Raw genomic sequence first — 18,635 nt, 5'->3', positions numbered from 1 at the left:
GCGATCTCAGCGACCCTCGCGTCGCAAATGGCATGGCATTTTAATAAGGTGGACTGGTGGGCTAGTTGGTTCATGATCGTATAATTGAGCAGCAGAAAGCGAACAAGGACGTTGAAGAAACATACAGACGAGGACAATGCTGATGTGGCAACTGAAGAATTTATTTGAGAAAGCGCATATTTATCCTGTTCTGTTATTGTTATTTATGCCTGTTCTTGAGGATATATATGCAGTTTTTCAAATAAATTCTTCAGTTTGGTTTGGTTTGGTTTATGGGGTTTAACGTCCCAAAGCGACTAAGGCTATGAGAGACGCCGTAGTGGAGGGCTCCGGAAATTTCGACCACCTGGGGTTCTTTAACGTGCACTGACTTCGCACAGTACACGGGCGTCTAGAATTTCTCCTCCAAAGAAATTCCAGCCGCCGCGGCCAGGATCGAACCCGCGTCTTTTGGGTCAGCAGCCGAGCACCATAACCACTGAGCCACCGCGGCGGCTAAATTCTTCAGTTGTCAGTGCAGCATCTTCCTCGTCTGTATGCTTCTTCAACGCCCTTGTTCATTTCCACTGCTCAATTATACGACGGCGTTTTATGCCACGTGGCAAACTCAATATCTGACAAAACAGTGAGCTCGGTACTAGCACACTCTGCGCTATGTACATTTTTAGGCAGAATATGCCAGCAATAATAAATACCGTATTTACTCGCATAATAGGCGCACTTTTTTGCCAGAAAATCCGGCTCAAAGTTCGGGGTGCGCCTATTACGCGGGGTAAAATTTCCGGAAATTTTTCGACTCGCAAAATTGAACACACCGCGTAAACGCACTCGTGTACGGGCCGCACCCCGTTTTCGCGAAGAAAATGTTAAAAAAAAAAAAAGATCCGTGTAAGGGCCGCACCGAAACTTTCCGCGACACACGCGGGAATAGCCTTCGGAATGCACGCGCCGAGGCCTCCGCGATCGGCTCCGGCTGCGCGCAACGGGCGCTTGATCGCGGAGGCCACACACGCGCACAGGAGCTTTCAGACCCCGCCCATGGAGGGCGCCCAAGGCCAAGCTCATCATCATCATCGTTTTCCTCCGCCGCGAGCTTTCGCTATCTATATCGCCATCAGCATCTCCAGCTCGTTTTTTTTTTTTTTGTTGTTGTTGTTGCTGTCAAGTGCCGGGATTTGCGGTAGTGCGATAGTTATCGTGGTTTATGGCTTTGCCGCGGAGCGTTGCTGTTTTAGCTCGACGGGCAAGCACCTTAACAGCTACACGGCTGGGAGTTTGCTCTCGAACACTGCAAGCATGCGGCAGGTCGGAAAATACGACGTGGCCGAGAAGTGCGGCAGTTGCGACTGCGGCGTCCCTAAATTTTCGTATGCGACTCCAAGCGCCGAGGTTTTCGTGGGCCTAAGTCGGGAACGTTTCCGGCTGGAGATGAAGCTTTCCAAACAGACGTTTAAAGTGAGCATCCCTGAAAACTACGTGCGGCTGTTCTACGCGATGTCGTTGTACGTGCTGTGGGTCCGCAGCAGCTGCGACGGCAGCAGCACTAGTAGGGACTAGTAGTCAGTTCAGCAAAAACTTTGTTAAAATAAAGATTGGGAAGCGGGGGGTGGCGAGGCGTCGGCTTGCAATCGTGTAAATACAGTATTGATCACAGTGCAGAGTTCGGGGTGCGCCTATTATGCGCGGAAATAAAAAAAATCTGATTTTTCGCGCCCTAACTAGGGGTGCGCCTATTATGCGAGTGCGCCTATTACGCGAGTAAATACGGTATAATTTTTTTTTCTGAACGTGCAGAGCCAAGTGCATGTTCGACACGAAGCGTGATGCCAAGGTTCCTGAGGTGATTGACAAAGCCTGGCATTTCAATGCTGAATTTTCAACCATCGTGGCAGCACTTTTTGCAAAATTTTGTACAGGATCAAAAAATTCACCCATTGATGTTCTGCACTGGAAAACTAACAACTCACAAAACTTGAGGCCTGGATGTACTATTAAATCGGAATAATGTTTTTCTAGAACCAATAATCAAGCAGCGTCTCGAAGGGTCACAATTCCCCCCGTACAATGCTCCGACTTGTCGACGAACTTTGCTGCCATGCTGTACAAAAAGGACGGAGGCAATAGACAAAGTGGGCACTCCTCCATTCATTACACACATTCGACGACACGAACAAGACGATAAAAACAGAATGTGAGAAGTACCAATTTTGCATTAATATAACGCTTTCTGAGAAACAAAAAATAAACAATATTTGTTATGGTTATAACATGAGCTCAAAAGATTGAGGCCAGACACGACTGAAGGCTATGTAAGAAAGTGGCAGCAGCATTTCGTTTCATTTTGTTACCTTAAAGACCCCTGGTGGGGTATTACATAAGGGGTGGGATTAGCAGAAAAGGTACAAGACAATGCAATTTGTGATCATGTACAAAAAATGTTGTTTAGATTGCTAGCAAATGATAAAGGACAGGCGTTGTCGACGATATGCTGGGGAAGGCCGTTCCAATCTTTAGCTGCATGTGGGAAGAAGGAGGCTGAAAAAATAACAGTTCGGGCACGTGGGCGAAAACTTGAACCGTGTGGCTAGTGCGGTGAGAAATGTATGATGCTGGCATGATGTAAGGGGCACGGTTAAGTGATGAGTAATAGAACCTGTGGTACAGTGATAGCGTGGCTATGCGATGACGAACGAAAAGAGGCGCTAGTGCTGATTTAGTTTTTAGGGCTGGAACACTGACGTCGTACGAGTAAGAGAATGAATGAACCTTGTAGCGCGGTTTTGAACGGCTTCTAGATCGTTTATGAGGTTAACATGATGCGGGTCCCATATGGCGCATGCACATTCAAGTTTAGGAGGTCTAGTGTGTGATTTGTAGGTGAGCAAAATCACGTGATGTGAGGTGAGGCGAAGGTGACGTTTAAGAAATCCCAAAGTTTTGTTAGCAGACGATACCATGTTAGCAACATGTGCATTCCATGTGAGGTCATTAGATAATGTGATGCGTAAGTATTTGAAAGATGATACAGATTCTACGGACTCGTTAGAGGCATCAGTTCAGAAGCACCTGCAACAAACTCAACTGTAGCACGCGGCCCTTCATGCAGCAGTGATCACATCGCCTCCATGCTCCTTGTTGCTGCTGCTTCGTGTTTAATCATCATCATCATCATATTTTTTAATTCCAACATCAACATTACAGATGCTGAGGACCGTGAACAAAAAGCCTCTAGCTGGGCTTGACGGGGTTCAGGGCTCCTTAAAATCATGGCATTGGCAACAAAACTAGAATACAAGCACAACGCATCAGACATGGGAGGATGTGGCACAAAATCAGGACATAAGCAAAACAATTACAAGATTGTGAAAGATCCGCGCTGCACAGCTCTGTGCTAGCTCCCCTTCATCGCCTTCCTTACTACACATGGCTCTTTCACTGTCTTCTCTTTCTCATGGGACCACACCGCTATACCTGTCCACAGTTGTAACCCCCATCTCTCCCTCGCCCATGCGTGCCACGCGCTTCACCTCGAGGGCCCATTTTCATCAAAAGTTGGCTCCTCCTCACTGCTCATAAGCCTGGTGGTTGAGACGACTGTAGAGGACCTCGAAGAGTAGCAAAATTTGCGCCGTTTTTAGTACCTTGGTTCTAAATATAACTTGCGGTGCATTCTGAAGCAAATGATTTACAAAAAAAAATTTTTTTGTTACATTCACTTAAAAACACAGTAAAAAACAAGCAGACAGCTTCAAGAAATAGCATATATAATGACAAATGTGCCCCTTTTCCTAGACTAGTTCAGTATATCATTCAGAACAAGTGTGTTCCAGTTTTGATGAGGGGGAAAAAAAAGGAGAGAGAACGATCTCGCCAGACCAATAAGGAAGCAGGATTCACAGATGGGGGTAACAACCTTCTCACTGCTTAAAGGTGCACTGAAGAGGAATCTGAACTTGTCTTTGTGCCGTGGGAACTCGATCAACACGTTCCCAGCATTCTTAAAACTTCGATTTATTGCCCTGTGTGGCTGATTTCCCTAATTAAATCTGATTAACGTCTGGTTCCCGCCTTTCTGTTTTGAATTCCCCTCATGCGGTGGGAGGAGTCGACCAAGCCTGGAGTGCCTTTCAGGCAGTCGCAACTTTGCTTTCGCTTTTTGATTTTGTTTGTTTTAGGTTTCTGTGAATAAACAGGCCTAGTGAGAGCCTGCTTGGTCTTCATGACTGCAGTATGTGTAAATAAATCAAAAAATAAAATATAACATAGCTGCAAATTAGGCCCACGGAAATAAAAAAAACATGTGGACTCTTTGCTTTCGCCGATCACTACGTACCACTCCGCCGATGGCAGAGCGGCAAGCCGCCACGGGAATGGGTGAAAGGTTGGTCAACTCCTCCCACCGTTTGCGGGTAATTAAAAAAAAAAGGCGGGAACCCGACGTTAATCCGATTTAAATTAGGGAAATCGGCCACACAGGGCAATAATTCGAAGTTTCCAAGAACGCTCGGAACGTGTTGATCGAGTTCCAGCGGTAACAATACGAGTTCAGACTCCTCTTCAGTGCACCTTTAATTTCCGAAGCAGGTGCCTTCCATTATCGGCGTTGTGCAGTCGTGATATACCTGGTGCTCCGTGGCACCAGTGGATGAGCTCGTCCTGCGATCGGCGGGGCTTGGTGACGTCCTCCAGGTCGCAGGGGAAGTTGCCCCGGGGCGTCTGCACGTGCAGCAGGAAGTCCACCGATGCCCGGATGTCACGCTCCACCGTCTGGTCGCCCGCCACAAACCAGGGGAAGTGCAGCAGAGTGAGCAGAATGGAGGAAAGGCCGTGGGCAGCTCCTGTGGGGGGGGGGGAGGGCACCACAGTTGGGTTAGCTTTCATCATCATCATCATCAGCCTGACTACGCCCACTGCATGGCAAAGGCCTCTCCCATGTCTCACCAATTAACCCTGTCCTTCGCCAGCCGCGGCCGCCCTATTCCCGCAAACTTCTTAATCTCATCCGCCCACCTAACTTTCTGCCGTCCCCTGCTACGTTTGCTTTCTCTTGGAATCCACTCCGTTACCCTTAAGGACCAGCGGTTATCTTGCTTTTGCATTACATGCCCTGCCCAAGCCCACTTCTTCCTCTTGATTTCGATTAGGATGTCTGTTCTCTCACTCACTTCGCCCGCTTAAGTCGGCCTATACGCAGGGTCAAAAGTAATTTCGACCAAGCCGCGGATAATATCACACCCCGTGCACTCGTAATTCCATAAGAATTGTGAGATATGGTGCAAATGTGGATCTGCTTAAAAAAACTTGAATTTAATTGAGATATGCACCAAAGGTTTGTTTCAATACGACAGCCATTCGTTATCGATAAACCGTGGGCGTTCCACGGAAAAACGGCCGTAAGCCGGGCGGGGCTGGCAATGTTTTATACAAATGGGACAGCTAGAAATCCAATCCAATCCAAAACTAGACGACACGTGACCAGTCACATGAGCCGAGAAGCATTTTCACATGTTGTTGCGTGCTTTTCACCAGCGTCGACCTAAATTCGGATAACTTTTTTTGCCCAAAGGGGGTCGCGAGTAGGGGGGTAGACTTATAATCGGCAATATATGGTAGTTAGTTTCTTGACAAAATTCTGAGGTTGGAGCTTTGCGCAAGGGGAAGGGGAGGGGGTGCAGTCTTAGAAAAGTGAGAAATGAGTAAACAAAACCGCCCCATAAAAATGACAAAAGCTAAAGCTCCATCTTCCAAGGTTTTTTGAGAACAAATTTTAATTCGCCAGTCATTGCAAACAGATCTCGACGTATTCATGAACTTGGTTCCACGGTCTATTTTAGCCTTCAACCACAATTTCCTGAAGAATATCATTTGGAAAGAAAGGCAGTAAAGCAGGTAGGAATGCAGGACGCAGTAATCACACCAGGCCTGTGTGCCGCTATCCTCAGTTGCTCATTTTAGTACCAATAGCGAACTCTTAATGCTAGAAAAGAATTTTGCTTGCCAACATTTTTCAGGTCTTCACCCTTCCCATATCATTCACAGCTACTGATAAGGGGCCGGCCGGCAACAAGAGCCCTGCCAGCCAGACATCAAGCAAGCAACGCCCAATAACGGGGCCAGGGCAGACTGCTCACCCAAGTATTCAACGTCGTAGTAGGCGTACATGAGTGGACATGGGCTGCGATGCTTCTTGGCGTACTCCCGGCCAGACTGCACCACGGAATGAAGCAGCAGCGCAATCTTCTCATCGGGGACCACCTGCACGTGTGCATGGGCGACTTTACCTTTTTTTTTTTTTTGAGTACAGCAAGCTTTACTGGAACTCCACGTACGGTTGCAGGGGAGGGGGGGGGGGTTTCAAATAGAGAGAAGCAGTGCCGTCAATGAAGAGCCACTTCATAGAAGAGCAAAGTCTGCATCAGTACCTCAATCAAGGACGGTCAAACAGAAGCCGGAAATATGAACCCATGCTCTGCTAGACATTATCATCATCATCAGCCCAACTACACCCACTGCAGGGCAAAGGCCTCTCCCATGTCTCTCCAATTAACCCTGTCCTTTGCCAGTTGCGGCCACCGTATTCCTGCAAGTTTCTTAATCTCATCCGCTCACCTAACTTTCTGCCGCCCCCTGCTACGCTTGCCTTCTCTTGGAACCCACTCCGTTAGCCTTAAGGACCAGCGGTTATCTTGCCTTCGCATTGCATGCACTGCCCAAGCCCATTTCTTCCTCTTGATTTCAACTAGGATGTCGTTAACCCGCGTTTGTTCCCTCACCTACTCTGCCCTCTTCCAATCTCTTAACGTTACACCTATCATTTTTCTTTCCATACCTCGGTGAGTTGTCCGTAACTTAAGCTGAACCCTCTTTGTTAGCCTCCACGTTTCTGCCCCATAGGTGAGTACCGGTAAGATACAAAAAGATCATCTTACACAAACATTACTGCTCACCAGAGGTACTCCCATAAATGAACAGAATGTTGACAACCATCCACACAGTTCGCATATAGCATTAGTAGAGGCTGCACATTTCAGTTTTTATTTTTTTGAAAATTCATCTGCTTCTTTCGAAGTTTCCTTCACATCAGATTTTTTTCTCTGCAAATTTAAGTGCTTAATGATGAATACTTTGTTTCTTTTTGGGTGCTACACGTAATTTCCCTGTGTGTCCACAGTCACGTAGAGTATACCTTCTTGGCTTTTATATTTGCATCATCACAAGCAGTTAAAACACAATTATGGAAATTGTGTACCATAACAAAATTAGAAATGTTCAACAAGTTTTGATCAGGCAGTTAGAAAAAAAATAAGTTGAACTTTATTTCTAGGAACATGGCTGCCGCTCTAAGCTGAACAAGAAGGCTGTGCACTGCACGGCCCTCATGCTGACAGCAGCGCTGGAACTGTCATTAGCCACCGCAGAAGAAAGAACATAATTATTTTTCAGGTCCCTTATGCATGCATGGTTTTGTATTGATGGCAGCTCATTTCAGTTACACACTCGTTGTGCCCTACTTAACTCTTTCGCTACCGCGGAAAAATGCACAATTTGGAGTGTACTGAAAGAAAATTTTTTTTCACGAGAACTAATACACCCAGCACATATTGCAATGCATGAAATTATAGCTTATTAGTTACACTTCTGAATGAAACAAACAGAAGAATTGTGTGTGAAAAAGTAAATTAACATTTATTTGTGAAATTTGCTAAAAACACAAAAAAAGTATATAGCAAAAACAAAAATTACCGGCTGCACTAAGCCCGAACTTGATTAGAGGAAAAGTGGAATATACAAACTGTTGCACATGTTTATAGCTGTCATTATTCACAGTTTCAACTATGAGAAAAATTTACTGCACTTTCCATGGCTTGTCAAGTCAGGGGTCATGACTGTGGTGCCACTGTGAAGAGCAATCAGGGGTGAAGATGTGAAGCAGAGGTAGACTGACAGGTGCTTCACATAAGGTTTTATCTTTGTTCCTTCCTTGTTCTCTGATAGCCGAGCTTGCAGTTTCTTCTTTTTTTCCTTCTTTTCGGTTGGTGTTGAATGGATTCTATGGGAGGATTGGGGGCATGGACTTCTTTTCCCTCATCATACCCGAAGATTTCTTGAATGAGCTGCTCCCTGAAAGCCAGCTGATAAAATTTGGCATTTTAGGCAAGCTCTAAAACATCAGAATCGATGAAATAAGTTTTATCGATGTGGTTCAAAAGCCAGGACACTTTCCAAGTCTTGCCAATAGAAGCTGCCGCCACTGAATCATCCGGGTCCGTTACGTGCAAAAAAACAAAAACAAAAAAAGCGAAAAAACCAATTTCGAGAAATTATTTTTGATGGCAGAGGGCCAGAATAGATTATTCTGGTATTTCAGTAGAGATACAGTCGTGGCATGTCAACAATTCAAGTGTATATGATGATTCCAATGAACATCAGAATATCCAACAGATTCACGTCTTCCCATGAGCCGTCACGCCGAATTTGCTGCAAATCTTCATCCATGCATACTTATTAGTGTTTCCGCACATGGTCTTCATCATTTCCGCCGTGAATAGCATCAAAAAAAAAAGTCTAGAGGTCGAGCGAATCTCCGAGCGCCGCTCCGCAGCGATGTGCCGATATGGGCACCTAGCTGTCGTCTTGGTTGAAAAAACGCGACGCGACCTTGAGCATTTGGCAAACTATCTTCGCCATACGTTGACAAGACCCTGCAGCACAAAAATAAACCACTGTCATCAATTACAAACCGTACGCACCGCAGAAAACACACAGCGAACGAAAACAGAACTTACATGCAAATACGCGCTGACGTTCCACGCTCCCGAGGCGAAGTCTCGCTGTCGAAACCGAAATTCGACGTTTGTACATTGTTGCCCGACTAATAACCGCTGCTTTCGTCTCAAGAAACAAAACCAAAACCGGCCGACGCCCCCGGTGTCAGCTTTCGCTTTCAAGGAGCGCGCGGCGACGCGGACGCCATTTTCTCCGGCGGACGCTGCTGCGGCCGTTCAAAGTTTTATTTTTCACGGCGCCCCCTCATGTCAAAACACTAAAACCAAGGCTGCAATGGAAAGAGAAGTTGTTGAGCTCGCTAACTAGATGGCGTAGCACATCAACGACGCTCCAAAATGAGCTTTTTTGCGTGGGCGATTTAAATCGATCATATGCGAACGATGGCCTACGGCGCGGTAGCGAAAGAGTTAACCAAGCAACTCCCATTAAGGGGGGAGCTGCTCTTAGAAAAAAAATTTTTGTTAATGAAGTCACAATAAAGGAATCTTCAACAAACAACTATTTTTGCATGCTGATTCCAAATGAGTAATTTAATTTTACATAAAACAAGTCCTTGTGCAATTATTTAATATGTTATGAGACTTTTTGAAAGAGCTGTCAATTTAATTTTGTTGCAGAAAACTTGCTAGGACGTATGTCATTAGCCTCTCTTGACATCAAAGTATGCAATAAGGGCAACATTATTATACTGCCCATCATAGAAGTTGAGTTACAGGGCTTTGAATTTGCCACTTCAGAAACGGGAAGAAACAGATGATTTCAAAATCCTATAACTCACCTTCTATAACAGGCAGGATGATATTTTTACCCTTGCTGCATAGCTTGATGTCAAGAGAAACCAATGGCATGCAGTCTAACAAGTTCCCTGCAGTAGAGTTTCTTTCGAACCCTAGGCAAAAGTTGCCTAACATATTGCATAAGGGCACAAGGACTTATTGTACATGAAATTAAATTACATATTTGGAATCAGCACGCAGAAATGCATATTCCCTGAAGATTTTGTGGTTGTGACTTCATTGATAAAAATTTATTTCTAAGACCCTCTTCCCCCCTTAAGCAGGTGATGGAAGCTGGTGGGCAGAGCTGTCAGGCACTCTCTAGGTGAGGCTTGGTGAGGAGGTTGAGTGTCCTGGTGCGCAGCAACATGTCTGAGATCGTAGACCAATGCCTCACATTGCACAACAGCAGTACTCAATCCAGATAACACTGTAAATGTTCGTAAATTTTCTCGCGGTACCAGGAGTACTACTCAAGAGGCAGCCAGCTGGAGCATGCATGTCAAGCACACTGGTCTTTTTCGGTGAAAACCAAGTTTTACAAAATGAATTAGGCATACTTTTGTCATAGTTTTTGTTTAAACTTCAAACTCAAAACTCTTTGAATAAGTGCAGAAGAAACCTTGAAAACAGATTTTTCTGTTTTTTGAGCGGAACTTGACTATAGTAGGATACAACTTAAGAAAACAGCGATTTTAACACCGGGCCGCGACCCGCAGCGTCTTGTATTACTCCGCTGGCCAATCACAAGAGTAAACGAAATCGGCTTTTTTAATGAATGACTATATCATACAATCAACGCATCAAAATTCTAAAGCTCTTAATTTTTTTCCTGTGATAAGCTTCCTGTTTAGGTAACAAGAAACGTTTAAGCAGAGGACTACTTTTTCGTCGTGGAAGAATTCTGTGCACCGAGGCTGAATGTGGGCGGAGCTTCAATGCAAACTTAAGTTGTTCAAATGTTTAGGGGAATCCCCCAAGGTGGAGTAGATTTGTAATAAGGGAGTAATTGCTCAATGGCATCCACCCGAGTGCAGCCATACGGCTACAAAGAAAAGCTATACAGCTTTCTCAGAAACTTCGTAGTTAAAGAAAAATTCGTCCTGGTCCGGGGTTCGAACCCGGGACCACCGCTTCACTGGAGCAGTCGCTCTACCAATTGAGCTAACCGGGACGGCAAGCTTATGGTAAGGCGAGAGCGAATTGATCAGTAACTCGAAGTGGGAATTACTCCCTTATTGTTATTAAGTAATTACTCCCTTATTACAAACTTAAGTTGTACCACACTATAGTCCAGATACTTTCCACAGACCACACGCACCTCCCGGCCCAGTCGTGACCGAAGGTAGAGGAGACCCGTGAGGTAACCGGCACGGCCCACAAACAGCTCGTCACTGCCGCAGTCCAGGAACTTGACCGGCACACAGATGTCGGCGACAGCCGCATACCTGAGGGAGAAGGGCACGGCACTGGTGATTGACTGCAAATCCATCCAAAGGGCAAATTAAATAGACAAGTTGTGGCCTTCGCTGATAATCAGCAGGGTTCTGCTTACAGCTTGTATGAAAAAAAAATTACCAGAGACACCTTGGATATTCTAAAGAGTGCTTGGCGAAAGCCTTGTGGTCAACCCACTGCCGCTTCCCCGAACCGCTTGGCGCGGAATCACTGGCCCACTTCGGAACCATGCGTCTCACTCACTCGGCAAAACTCCCTCAGTATTCAGCGGTTGCATGGCTCATCCAACGCTTTCAACAAATCTTTCCTTCCCATCGCCATAGAAGAATGGAACAATCTTCCTGAAACCGTTGTCATCGAAACTAATCCCTCCAGATTTAGGCAACTAATAACAGACCACTTGAACCAACTATAGCTACTTCCCTCGCGATGCTCTGCCTGCAATTTGAACTGCTAGTGTCATTGCGACACCCCCCCACAAGTGTTTTCCCACTTATTTAATTTCCAAACATTTTAATGTTTAATTTTATATACTACTGCTTTACCATATATTTTCTGTACTATTTGAATTACCTGACGTTAATTTCATGTCAAACTTGTTATTCTTGTTATTTTTTGTTATGCTTTTTTATGTTTACATGCCTTTGTATGACCGCTTCACACCACTGTCTTCACCCCCCCTATGTAATGTCCCAGACAGGATCTTTAAGGGTTCAATAAATGATGATGATGATGATGACTCGACTGCAATGAGACATCCGGCAAAGGAGCGGCGGTGCAGCTGCCACCGCCGACGCGCGGGCGCTCCTTCTACCGCTACTGTGTGAACAAAGCCACGCATTATAATAACAGAGCTATAAAGCAGCACAACACTACGCAACAAGTCAACAACAGTAAAGTGAGCTCACTTTAACAGCAGCATTACGGAGCCGTACAGATGGATCGGATTGGACTGACCGCAAACTAATGTCTATGATGATGATAGCAGAATGCGCGAGAGTTTTGAATTTACGAATGGTTTCGATGGCAAGTTTAGCTAACAAAACGGTGGAATATCGCACAACTCCACTATTTTATAGAAGCTTTCTAAATATAGAACTAGTAATTGAGTTGCTGCAAAATTCTTTAAATTAATTTAGCTCGTTGGTGGCTCTTGCACTCAAGGTAGGAGGGGAATCGCACCATTTAGAAACGTATTCGCGTCAAACCCTCCAACTGATGCAAATAATTTCTTGAAAGCAGATTTGCGAAATAAGTCTCTCGCGGTTAAAAAAGCAAACTGCTTAGTATAGACAGTATATATACACGAAAGGCGCGAATTTTCTGTGGAAAAAAAGACGTCTATACTCATGGCCTGGGAAAATACTCTTCCTTACATACTTCGGACGCGCACCTCGTCTCTCATATGGATATAGAAAAGTGGACACAGTCCATACCTTCGACGTACATAGAGCAAAGAATATCCGAAGCCGAATTGCGTTCGTATGTCCGATGGACGTCCGATCTTGGTGCAGGACATTACGATTTAGCTCGGACGTACGACGGATATCTGTGGTTGCTTGGGCTGTGACGTCAAAGTGTGGTTATTTGTCACGTGAGCCATGGAAAAAAGTCGTTATAATCGCTGCTTCATCATTTTAATTCACTACAGTGCTGAAGCCAGCCTTCCTCAAGAGCCGGAATAACAATGAATGTAGAAACAGCGATTGATTATATCGTAGTTTTTTCATGCCTCACGTGACCTCTAGCCACAATTTGACATCACAGCCATCTATCAACTGTTGAAACCCGGCACCGAAATAGCATAAAAAGAAATTTGATTAAACTTATCTAGGGGCCGTAGGAAAAAAATCTCTGCCTCTCCCGTAACCAAGAGTAGAGTAAGCATGAAATGTTTACGGGCGAAACACATTGGTTGTAGATGGTACTAGTCAAAATCTTGAAATGGGTCTAGTATTCAACACACCACACCACACATACTGTGCACTGGTCCATGTGGACGCAATCGTGTCCTGTGAGTGTCTGGGGAATCTATCCCGCCCTGCCTCGTCAGCTGTATCCGGTTTCTGTCAGGCTCCATTGCTCGGCTTAAGCAGCTGTGAAGGTGGCGGCAATGAAATGCAGGACGATGCAGATGCGTGCACGGACACGATGAGACGCAGGCCTGACAAGAATGTATATGCAGCGCGTTCGAATACTCCACGAGTGTCTATACATCTGCCTGCCAAAGGGGGCAACGTCATGAGTTGAAAGCCCAGCGGCCGGTCTTTTACATGCGTGAGTGTGGGACCGCTGCGCCATCTTTGGGGACGGCGCGGAAGCAGTTTTTCCGCCCAAAGCCCTTCTCGCCCTAGAGCTCCACTCTTGCTCTAAGCGGCCCTCTCTCTTAGAGAGTCTCGTTAAATCTCGTACGGTGCCCGGATGCTCTCGTTTCAGCTCCCGGATGTGTGGAATTCAGTGCCCGGATGAGTGGAATTCAGTGCCCGGCTGTTGGCTCTCGGTCTCGGCGTGACATCACCACACTGCCGACAACAAGAGCTAAAAGCATTTCATGCTTAATACCACATGGTGATTCATGTATAATAGTACCTTATACACCATTACAAACAAAAAACATGCACCCAAAAGTTAGGTGTCTATTCTCCTTTAAAACCCACATTAATGCACTACTTTCTTGAGATGTTCATGTTTTGCGCCTTTGGCGTCGGCGCCGTCCGCAGCACAGACCTTGGCAGCGCGCCAGCAACGACGCCGGTGTGTTTGCTCTGACGGGAGCGCCGGCAGCGGCAGCTCACCCGGCGAAATGGCAGCGTGGCAAAACGCTGCTGAGCCAGTGTATGCATGTTTAGAAAGCTAGCAAGGCGGCGTGGAAATGGCGCGATGTACAATTAAAGCAACGCGAGTTGGAGTACATGAATTCGACCATCGCGCACCGCAGCTCACGCGGTGCGGTGCGCACTCTCACGTTGTGTACTTGTAACTGTCTTGCTTATTTATAGCGCAGCTCTTAGGCGCCCGTTCCTGCGTTTCGCGGCATCGCCGTCGCCGTTGTAACCTATTTAACCAGGAGAGGATAAAAGCGCAACCTCCTCCCCTCCTTACCAAGACAAAAAAAAAAGCGCTGCGCGGACGGCTCTCGCCAGCGCGCGTCGTAAAACGGGGGAGAAGAAATCCCTGGAGACTGACTATCTAGCCTTGTGTGTGTAGCTGCCCCCTCTTCCATCACTCGCCGACGCGGCGCGCGGGGGGATTGCCGTCGATTGTTCAAGACTGTCAGAGTCGTTTCTATGCGATGTTGACGGAGAGGGAGTAGCCTTGTGTGCGCTAAGAGATGCCCTCCACCTCTTCACTCGCGCGATGGCGGCGGCGCCACGGTAGAAAGTTCCAGAATGTTTTCCAGTCCAAATCCAGATGCTCCTCGAAGCCACTCCCGGCCTTTGACCAATGAGGACGCGTGCCCAGCGCGAGAAGGAGACTGCACAACCAACACTGTGTGTATGTGCACGCCTGCCTTGGCGCGAAAAACAGATAGATGTGGAGCGAGCCTATATAAGAAGGGCGTTGGCCGCCCGAGCCGCCGTTTAAGCTTCAGTGAACAAATTGTGCTTTGTTTGTTTGCCTCTCTTTCTTGTGGTAGTGCACTGTAAGTGCAATAATTCTTTTGTATTGTAATCTCTCTCAAGTGTAACTTTACTGTTAGTGGAGTGTTTCTTGAAGAAGGAATACGTCCAAAAAATAAAAAGCTATCTGTAATTGTACATACATGTCTTGCCTGCATTCTTTGCCTTAATCTATCGAAAAGCTGAAACAGCTGATGAGCTGCGCTCAAATTTCACACTAAGAAATAACGTAATTGTCGGCAATTTTTTTTGCTATTCTTCGACTTTGAAAAGTTAAATTATCTGGCATGTCGCATGGGCAGCGTAGGTCCCAGCGTCGGCAGTGGGAGCATTACACCTGAGGCCGATATGCAATCAAGCTCACTCTCATCATTACCAGCCAGCATTTGCACTTTTGTTCCTCGTCGACAGATGGCACTGCACGCACGCATATGCCCCAAACCGGAAGCACAGTGGAACGTGACCGGAAGCCACCCTGTATATACAGAGGGTACGACATGACCAGTCTGACGTCATGCGGAATGTTCTAGAACTATTTGAAAACCTGCACATCACTCTACTTCAGACGTCGGTGTCTCGCAGCATTCAGGGTACAGTTAGACGCAGCTTTCTGATTGGCTGGCTAGCACATGGCAACGCACGTGCAACAACTGATCAGGTGCTTACAATACAAGGCCATGAAATACCCAGAGTGGCCGAATACAAATACCTCGGGGTACGGGCAAACAAAGGGCAGATATACACGGAAAAGCATGAACAGGCTCTTAGGGCAAAAAGGCAAAGAGATGCCAAGATAATGAAACACAGGGCATTATGGGGGTACAACAAATATGAAGTACTGACAGGTATTCCGAAAGGAATAAAGGTGCCGGGGCTTACTTTCGGGAATTCGATTCTGTGCATAAGGGAAGAAGTTCAGTTGAGATTATAAATAAATCAGAGAGCTGTTTGAACATTAGTGCTAAGTGCCCACGGGAAGACCAGAAACGAGGCAGTACAAGGGGATATGGGCTGGGCATCGTTCGAAGCATGGGAAGCTCGGAGTAAAATACTATACGAAGAACGCCTGATGAAACTGGACGATAACAGGCAGGCAGCTAAGGTATTTAAATACTTATACATGAAAGAGAGCTGATTCACAATGGCAGAAAAGGACTGGGAAACTAACCAGTAAGTATGCAGGACAGAAGGAGAGAGAAATAATGAGCATTAAACGACAGGTAAAGAATGCAGAAAATAAAGGCTTGATTAGTTCAATGGAAAAGAAATAGAGAGTAAACCTATACTGCAATTAGAAAAGGCAGATCAGGAAGGAATCGTTCTATGATAACTCAAGAGGGAATGTCCTACTCGTTTAAGCTAGATCAGGGTGTTTAAGAACGCGCCAGCTACAGAAAGAAATATAACCAAGATGACACATGTGCACTGCATGGTAAATCTGTAGAAACAATTGAAACATCATATATACTTGAATGCGACGGTATCCATCAGAATGTGGATGCAGGCACAGTCACTCTCCCTAAGGCACTGGGGTTTAGAGATAACAAAGGTCATGTAAATAAATCTATGGTGGAAGTTAACAAAAAGCAATTGGAAGATTAGTGGCTCAAATGCCGAGAGGTGACATAAGGTTAGGAGCGTAGGATTGCCAGTGTTGACGCGCACTCGCGGAAAGAGCGAAGGCACGTGTCGAGACCAGTCGCGGACTAAAAATGTACTGAAAGCAAGGCGAATTTATGGACCGATTTATAACATCGTTAAAGAAATAATAACGAAGAGCCCAGCACAGTGGCAACTGCCACCACCCCATTTCAAAGGGGACACTCCTATCTTCCATTCATCCATCCATGGCTAGTGTAGGCGTGGGTCGCAATGGCGACCTAGCCAAGCCAAGCCAACGCACACACACCCACACACGTGCACACACACACGCAAAATAGCGTGTGCATCTCAGGGGGCATTTTTGGGCGATATGACTGCGTCGGCGACGCCGGGGAGAAATTACGCCACCGGCGAGCCCATTTGTGCCGAAAGCCAATATCAGGCCAAATAGAGAAGAAAAAAAAAGCCCCTGCCGTGCTGCAACCACAGCGGGCAGTGGAAGGTGGTCAATGAAAGCAAGGTGTGCCGTCACGTGATCCCATGTGATCCTGGGCGCAGCCAAGTCGGTCAAGTGCGCGAATGCGGTGGAACGTTTGTCTTGTGACTAATCAACTACTTAGTTTTCTCAAAGCATTCGTTTTTTGGTGTTGTGAGTAGGGGCGACAGATAGGCATTTATTAAGAAACCGATTGCTGAAAGCAAAAAGACAAATGCGTACAGATGCGAAGGAAATGGTACAAATCACCACACAGGGTCCATTAGCAATGCCGACCGATCGTGACACTTGTGACGACCGATTGCGATTGGGGCGGAGGGAGGGATTCTTTGCATATACTGAAGGTTGTTGGGATCCCTTGAGCCAAACAAGTTTGAGAACCTCTGAGTTAAGCTTTATTATATTCTCGTTATATCCGCGCAAATGTTCAGTCAGTCCGCGTTAATCCAAATGCATATTTCAAGCCTGGGTGCTCCCGAGTACGTACTACATACACACGTTTGAAGCCATAGGTCCAACAGTTCTTCCCTTATAACTTTTTTCCACGCTGCTACGAGTCTCTGGGCCTAAGCATGGGACGTTTTACGGAGCACATTTAGTTGCACGAGAGGGCGCAAGCAAGGAATAGCGCTGACGTCTCAATTGTATATGCTGCGCCCTCATTCACATGAAAATGGTGCCAACCCATCCTTTTCGGTAAGGCATATAAAGGGAACCAGCGAAAATAGACGCAAGACAAGAACAAAGAAGGCACACACCACAACGCTGGACTTACAACTGATTTATTGCGATGAAGAATTGCTCAATTTAAAAGAATTTCCTGCCTGCGCACACACCCTACAGACAATACACTTCGCGCACCACATGGTGACATGGCTACTATAATGATAAAAACTTGCACTCCTTTTCGGTGATAATCACAGACGGCTCACTGACGCATTTCTGCTTATTCTTTCTGATCAGGAATGCCTCCAATAGCTCACGCTCACGTTTAGATTTCCCTCGTCCGATAATGCTGGTAGTGTGAAAACTGGGAGAACATTTGCAGTCCTTTACATGCAAGGCTAGATTGCTGCCTGTGCCAGTGCCCAAAGTTGTGCTATGTTGCCTCAGGCGCTCATTCAAGCATGCTCCGGTTTGGCCTATGTAGATTTTCCCGCATGACAATGGGATTGAATACACCACGCCCACTGCGCATGTGGTGTTTGGTCTTGCAAACACCAGTTCTGCGCAGGTCTGCAGAGGTTTGGGCACACAAACCGGACAGTTTGCAAGGGGCTGGAAATATGCGCCCAGGTCTAAGAAGGCACTGTTGCCGTATGATTTGGCCCATTCTAAGTTAGTGAAGCGCAGCATTGCAAACTTGTGTTTTTTGAATGCCTTAAAGAAGAGTTGCCCTCATGCGATGCAGCAAAGTCTGGCGGAGCAGGTTGAACGGCTACAATGTTGTGGGTTTACTCCCTTGGTTTTGCTGGCGGTGGCGGAATCCTTGGGGAAAAAACTGAAGTCATCTTCAAAAGCTGCCAGGCCAGTAGAAGTGAAAACAAGAAAGTTGGAAGTCATGCCTTACTTCCACAAGACTTCACATGGTCTGAAAAAAGTGGCTCAGATGTCACTATGGCATTTTCTGCCCCTTGCAAACTGTCCGGTTTGTGCGCCCAAACCTCTGCAGACCTGCGCAGAACTGGTGTTTGCAAGACCAAACACCAGACTATGTTCACCACGTGCGCAGTGGGTGTGGTGTATTCAATCCCATTGTCATGCGGGAAAATCTACATAGGCCAAACCGGAGCATGCTTGAATGAGCGCCTGAGGCAACATCGCTCAACTTTGGGCACTGGCACAGGCAGCAATCTAGCCTTGTATGTAAAGGACTGCAAGTGTACTCCTAGTTTT

General features: G+C 46.3%; 1 protein-coding gene and 1 non-coding gene across 2 annotated transcripts in view; both read right to left on the bottom strand.

Annotated features, from left to right (window-relative positions):
* LOC149360627 (lanC-like protein 3) overlaps positions 1 to 18,635 on the bottom strand; it is a 43,458-nt gene that overhangs the window by 16,770 nt on the left and 8,053 nt on the right. Inside the window, exons 3-5 of the mRNA XM_089572416.1 lie at positions 10,885 to 11,011; positions 6,132 to 6,255; positions 4,623 to 4,838 (exon numbers count right to left, since the gene is read on the bottom strand). Of these exons, the coding sequence (XP_089428542.1) occupies positions 4,623 to 4,838; positions 6,132 to 6,255; positions 10,885 to 11,011 (467 nt within the window). The remainder of the gene's footprint in view (positions 1 to 4,622; positions 4,839 to 6,131; positions 6,256 to 10,884; positions 11,012 to 18,635) is intronic.
* TRNAT-AGU (transfer RNA threonine (anticodon AGU)) lies at positions 10,664 to 10,737 on the bottom strand. Its single transcript has one exon. It is a non-coding gene; the product is annotated as a tRNA-Thr (tRNA).

The sequence above is a fragment of the Amblyomma mixtum genome, chromosome 2, assembly GCF_055824585.1.
Source record: "Amblyomma mixtum isolate Tamu chromosome 2, ASM5582458v1, whole genome shotgun sequence".
Lineage (NCBI taxonomy): Eukaryota > Metazoa > Arthropoda > Arachnida > Ixodida > Ixodidae > Amblyomma > Amblyomma mixtum.
Note: the sequence above shows the minus strand (reverse complement) of the source record. Positions and strands in the feature narration are given on the sequence as shown.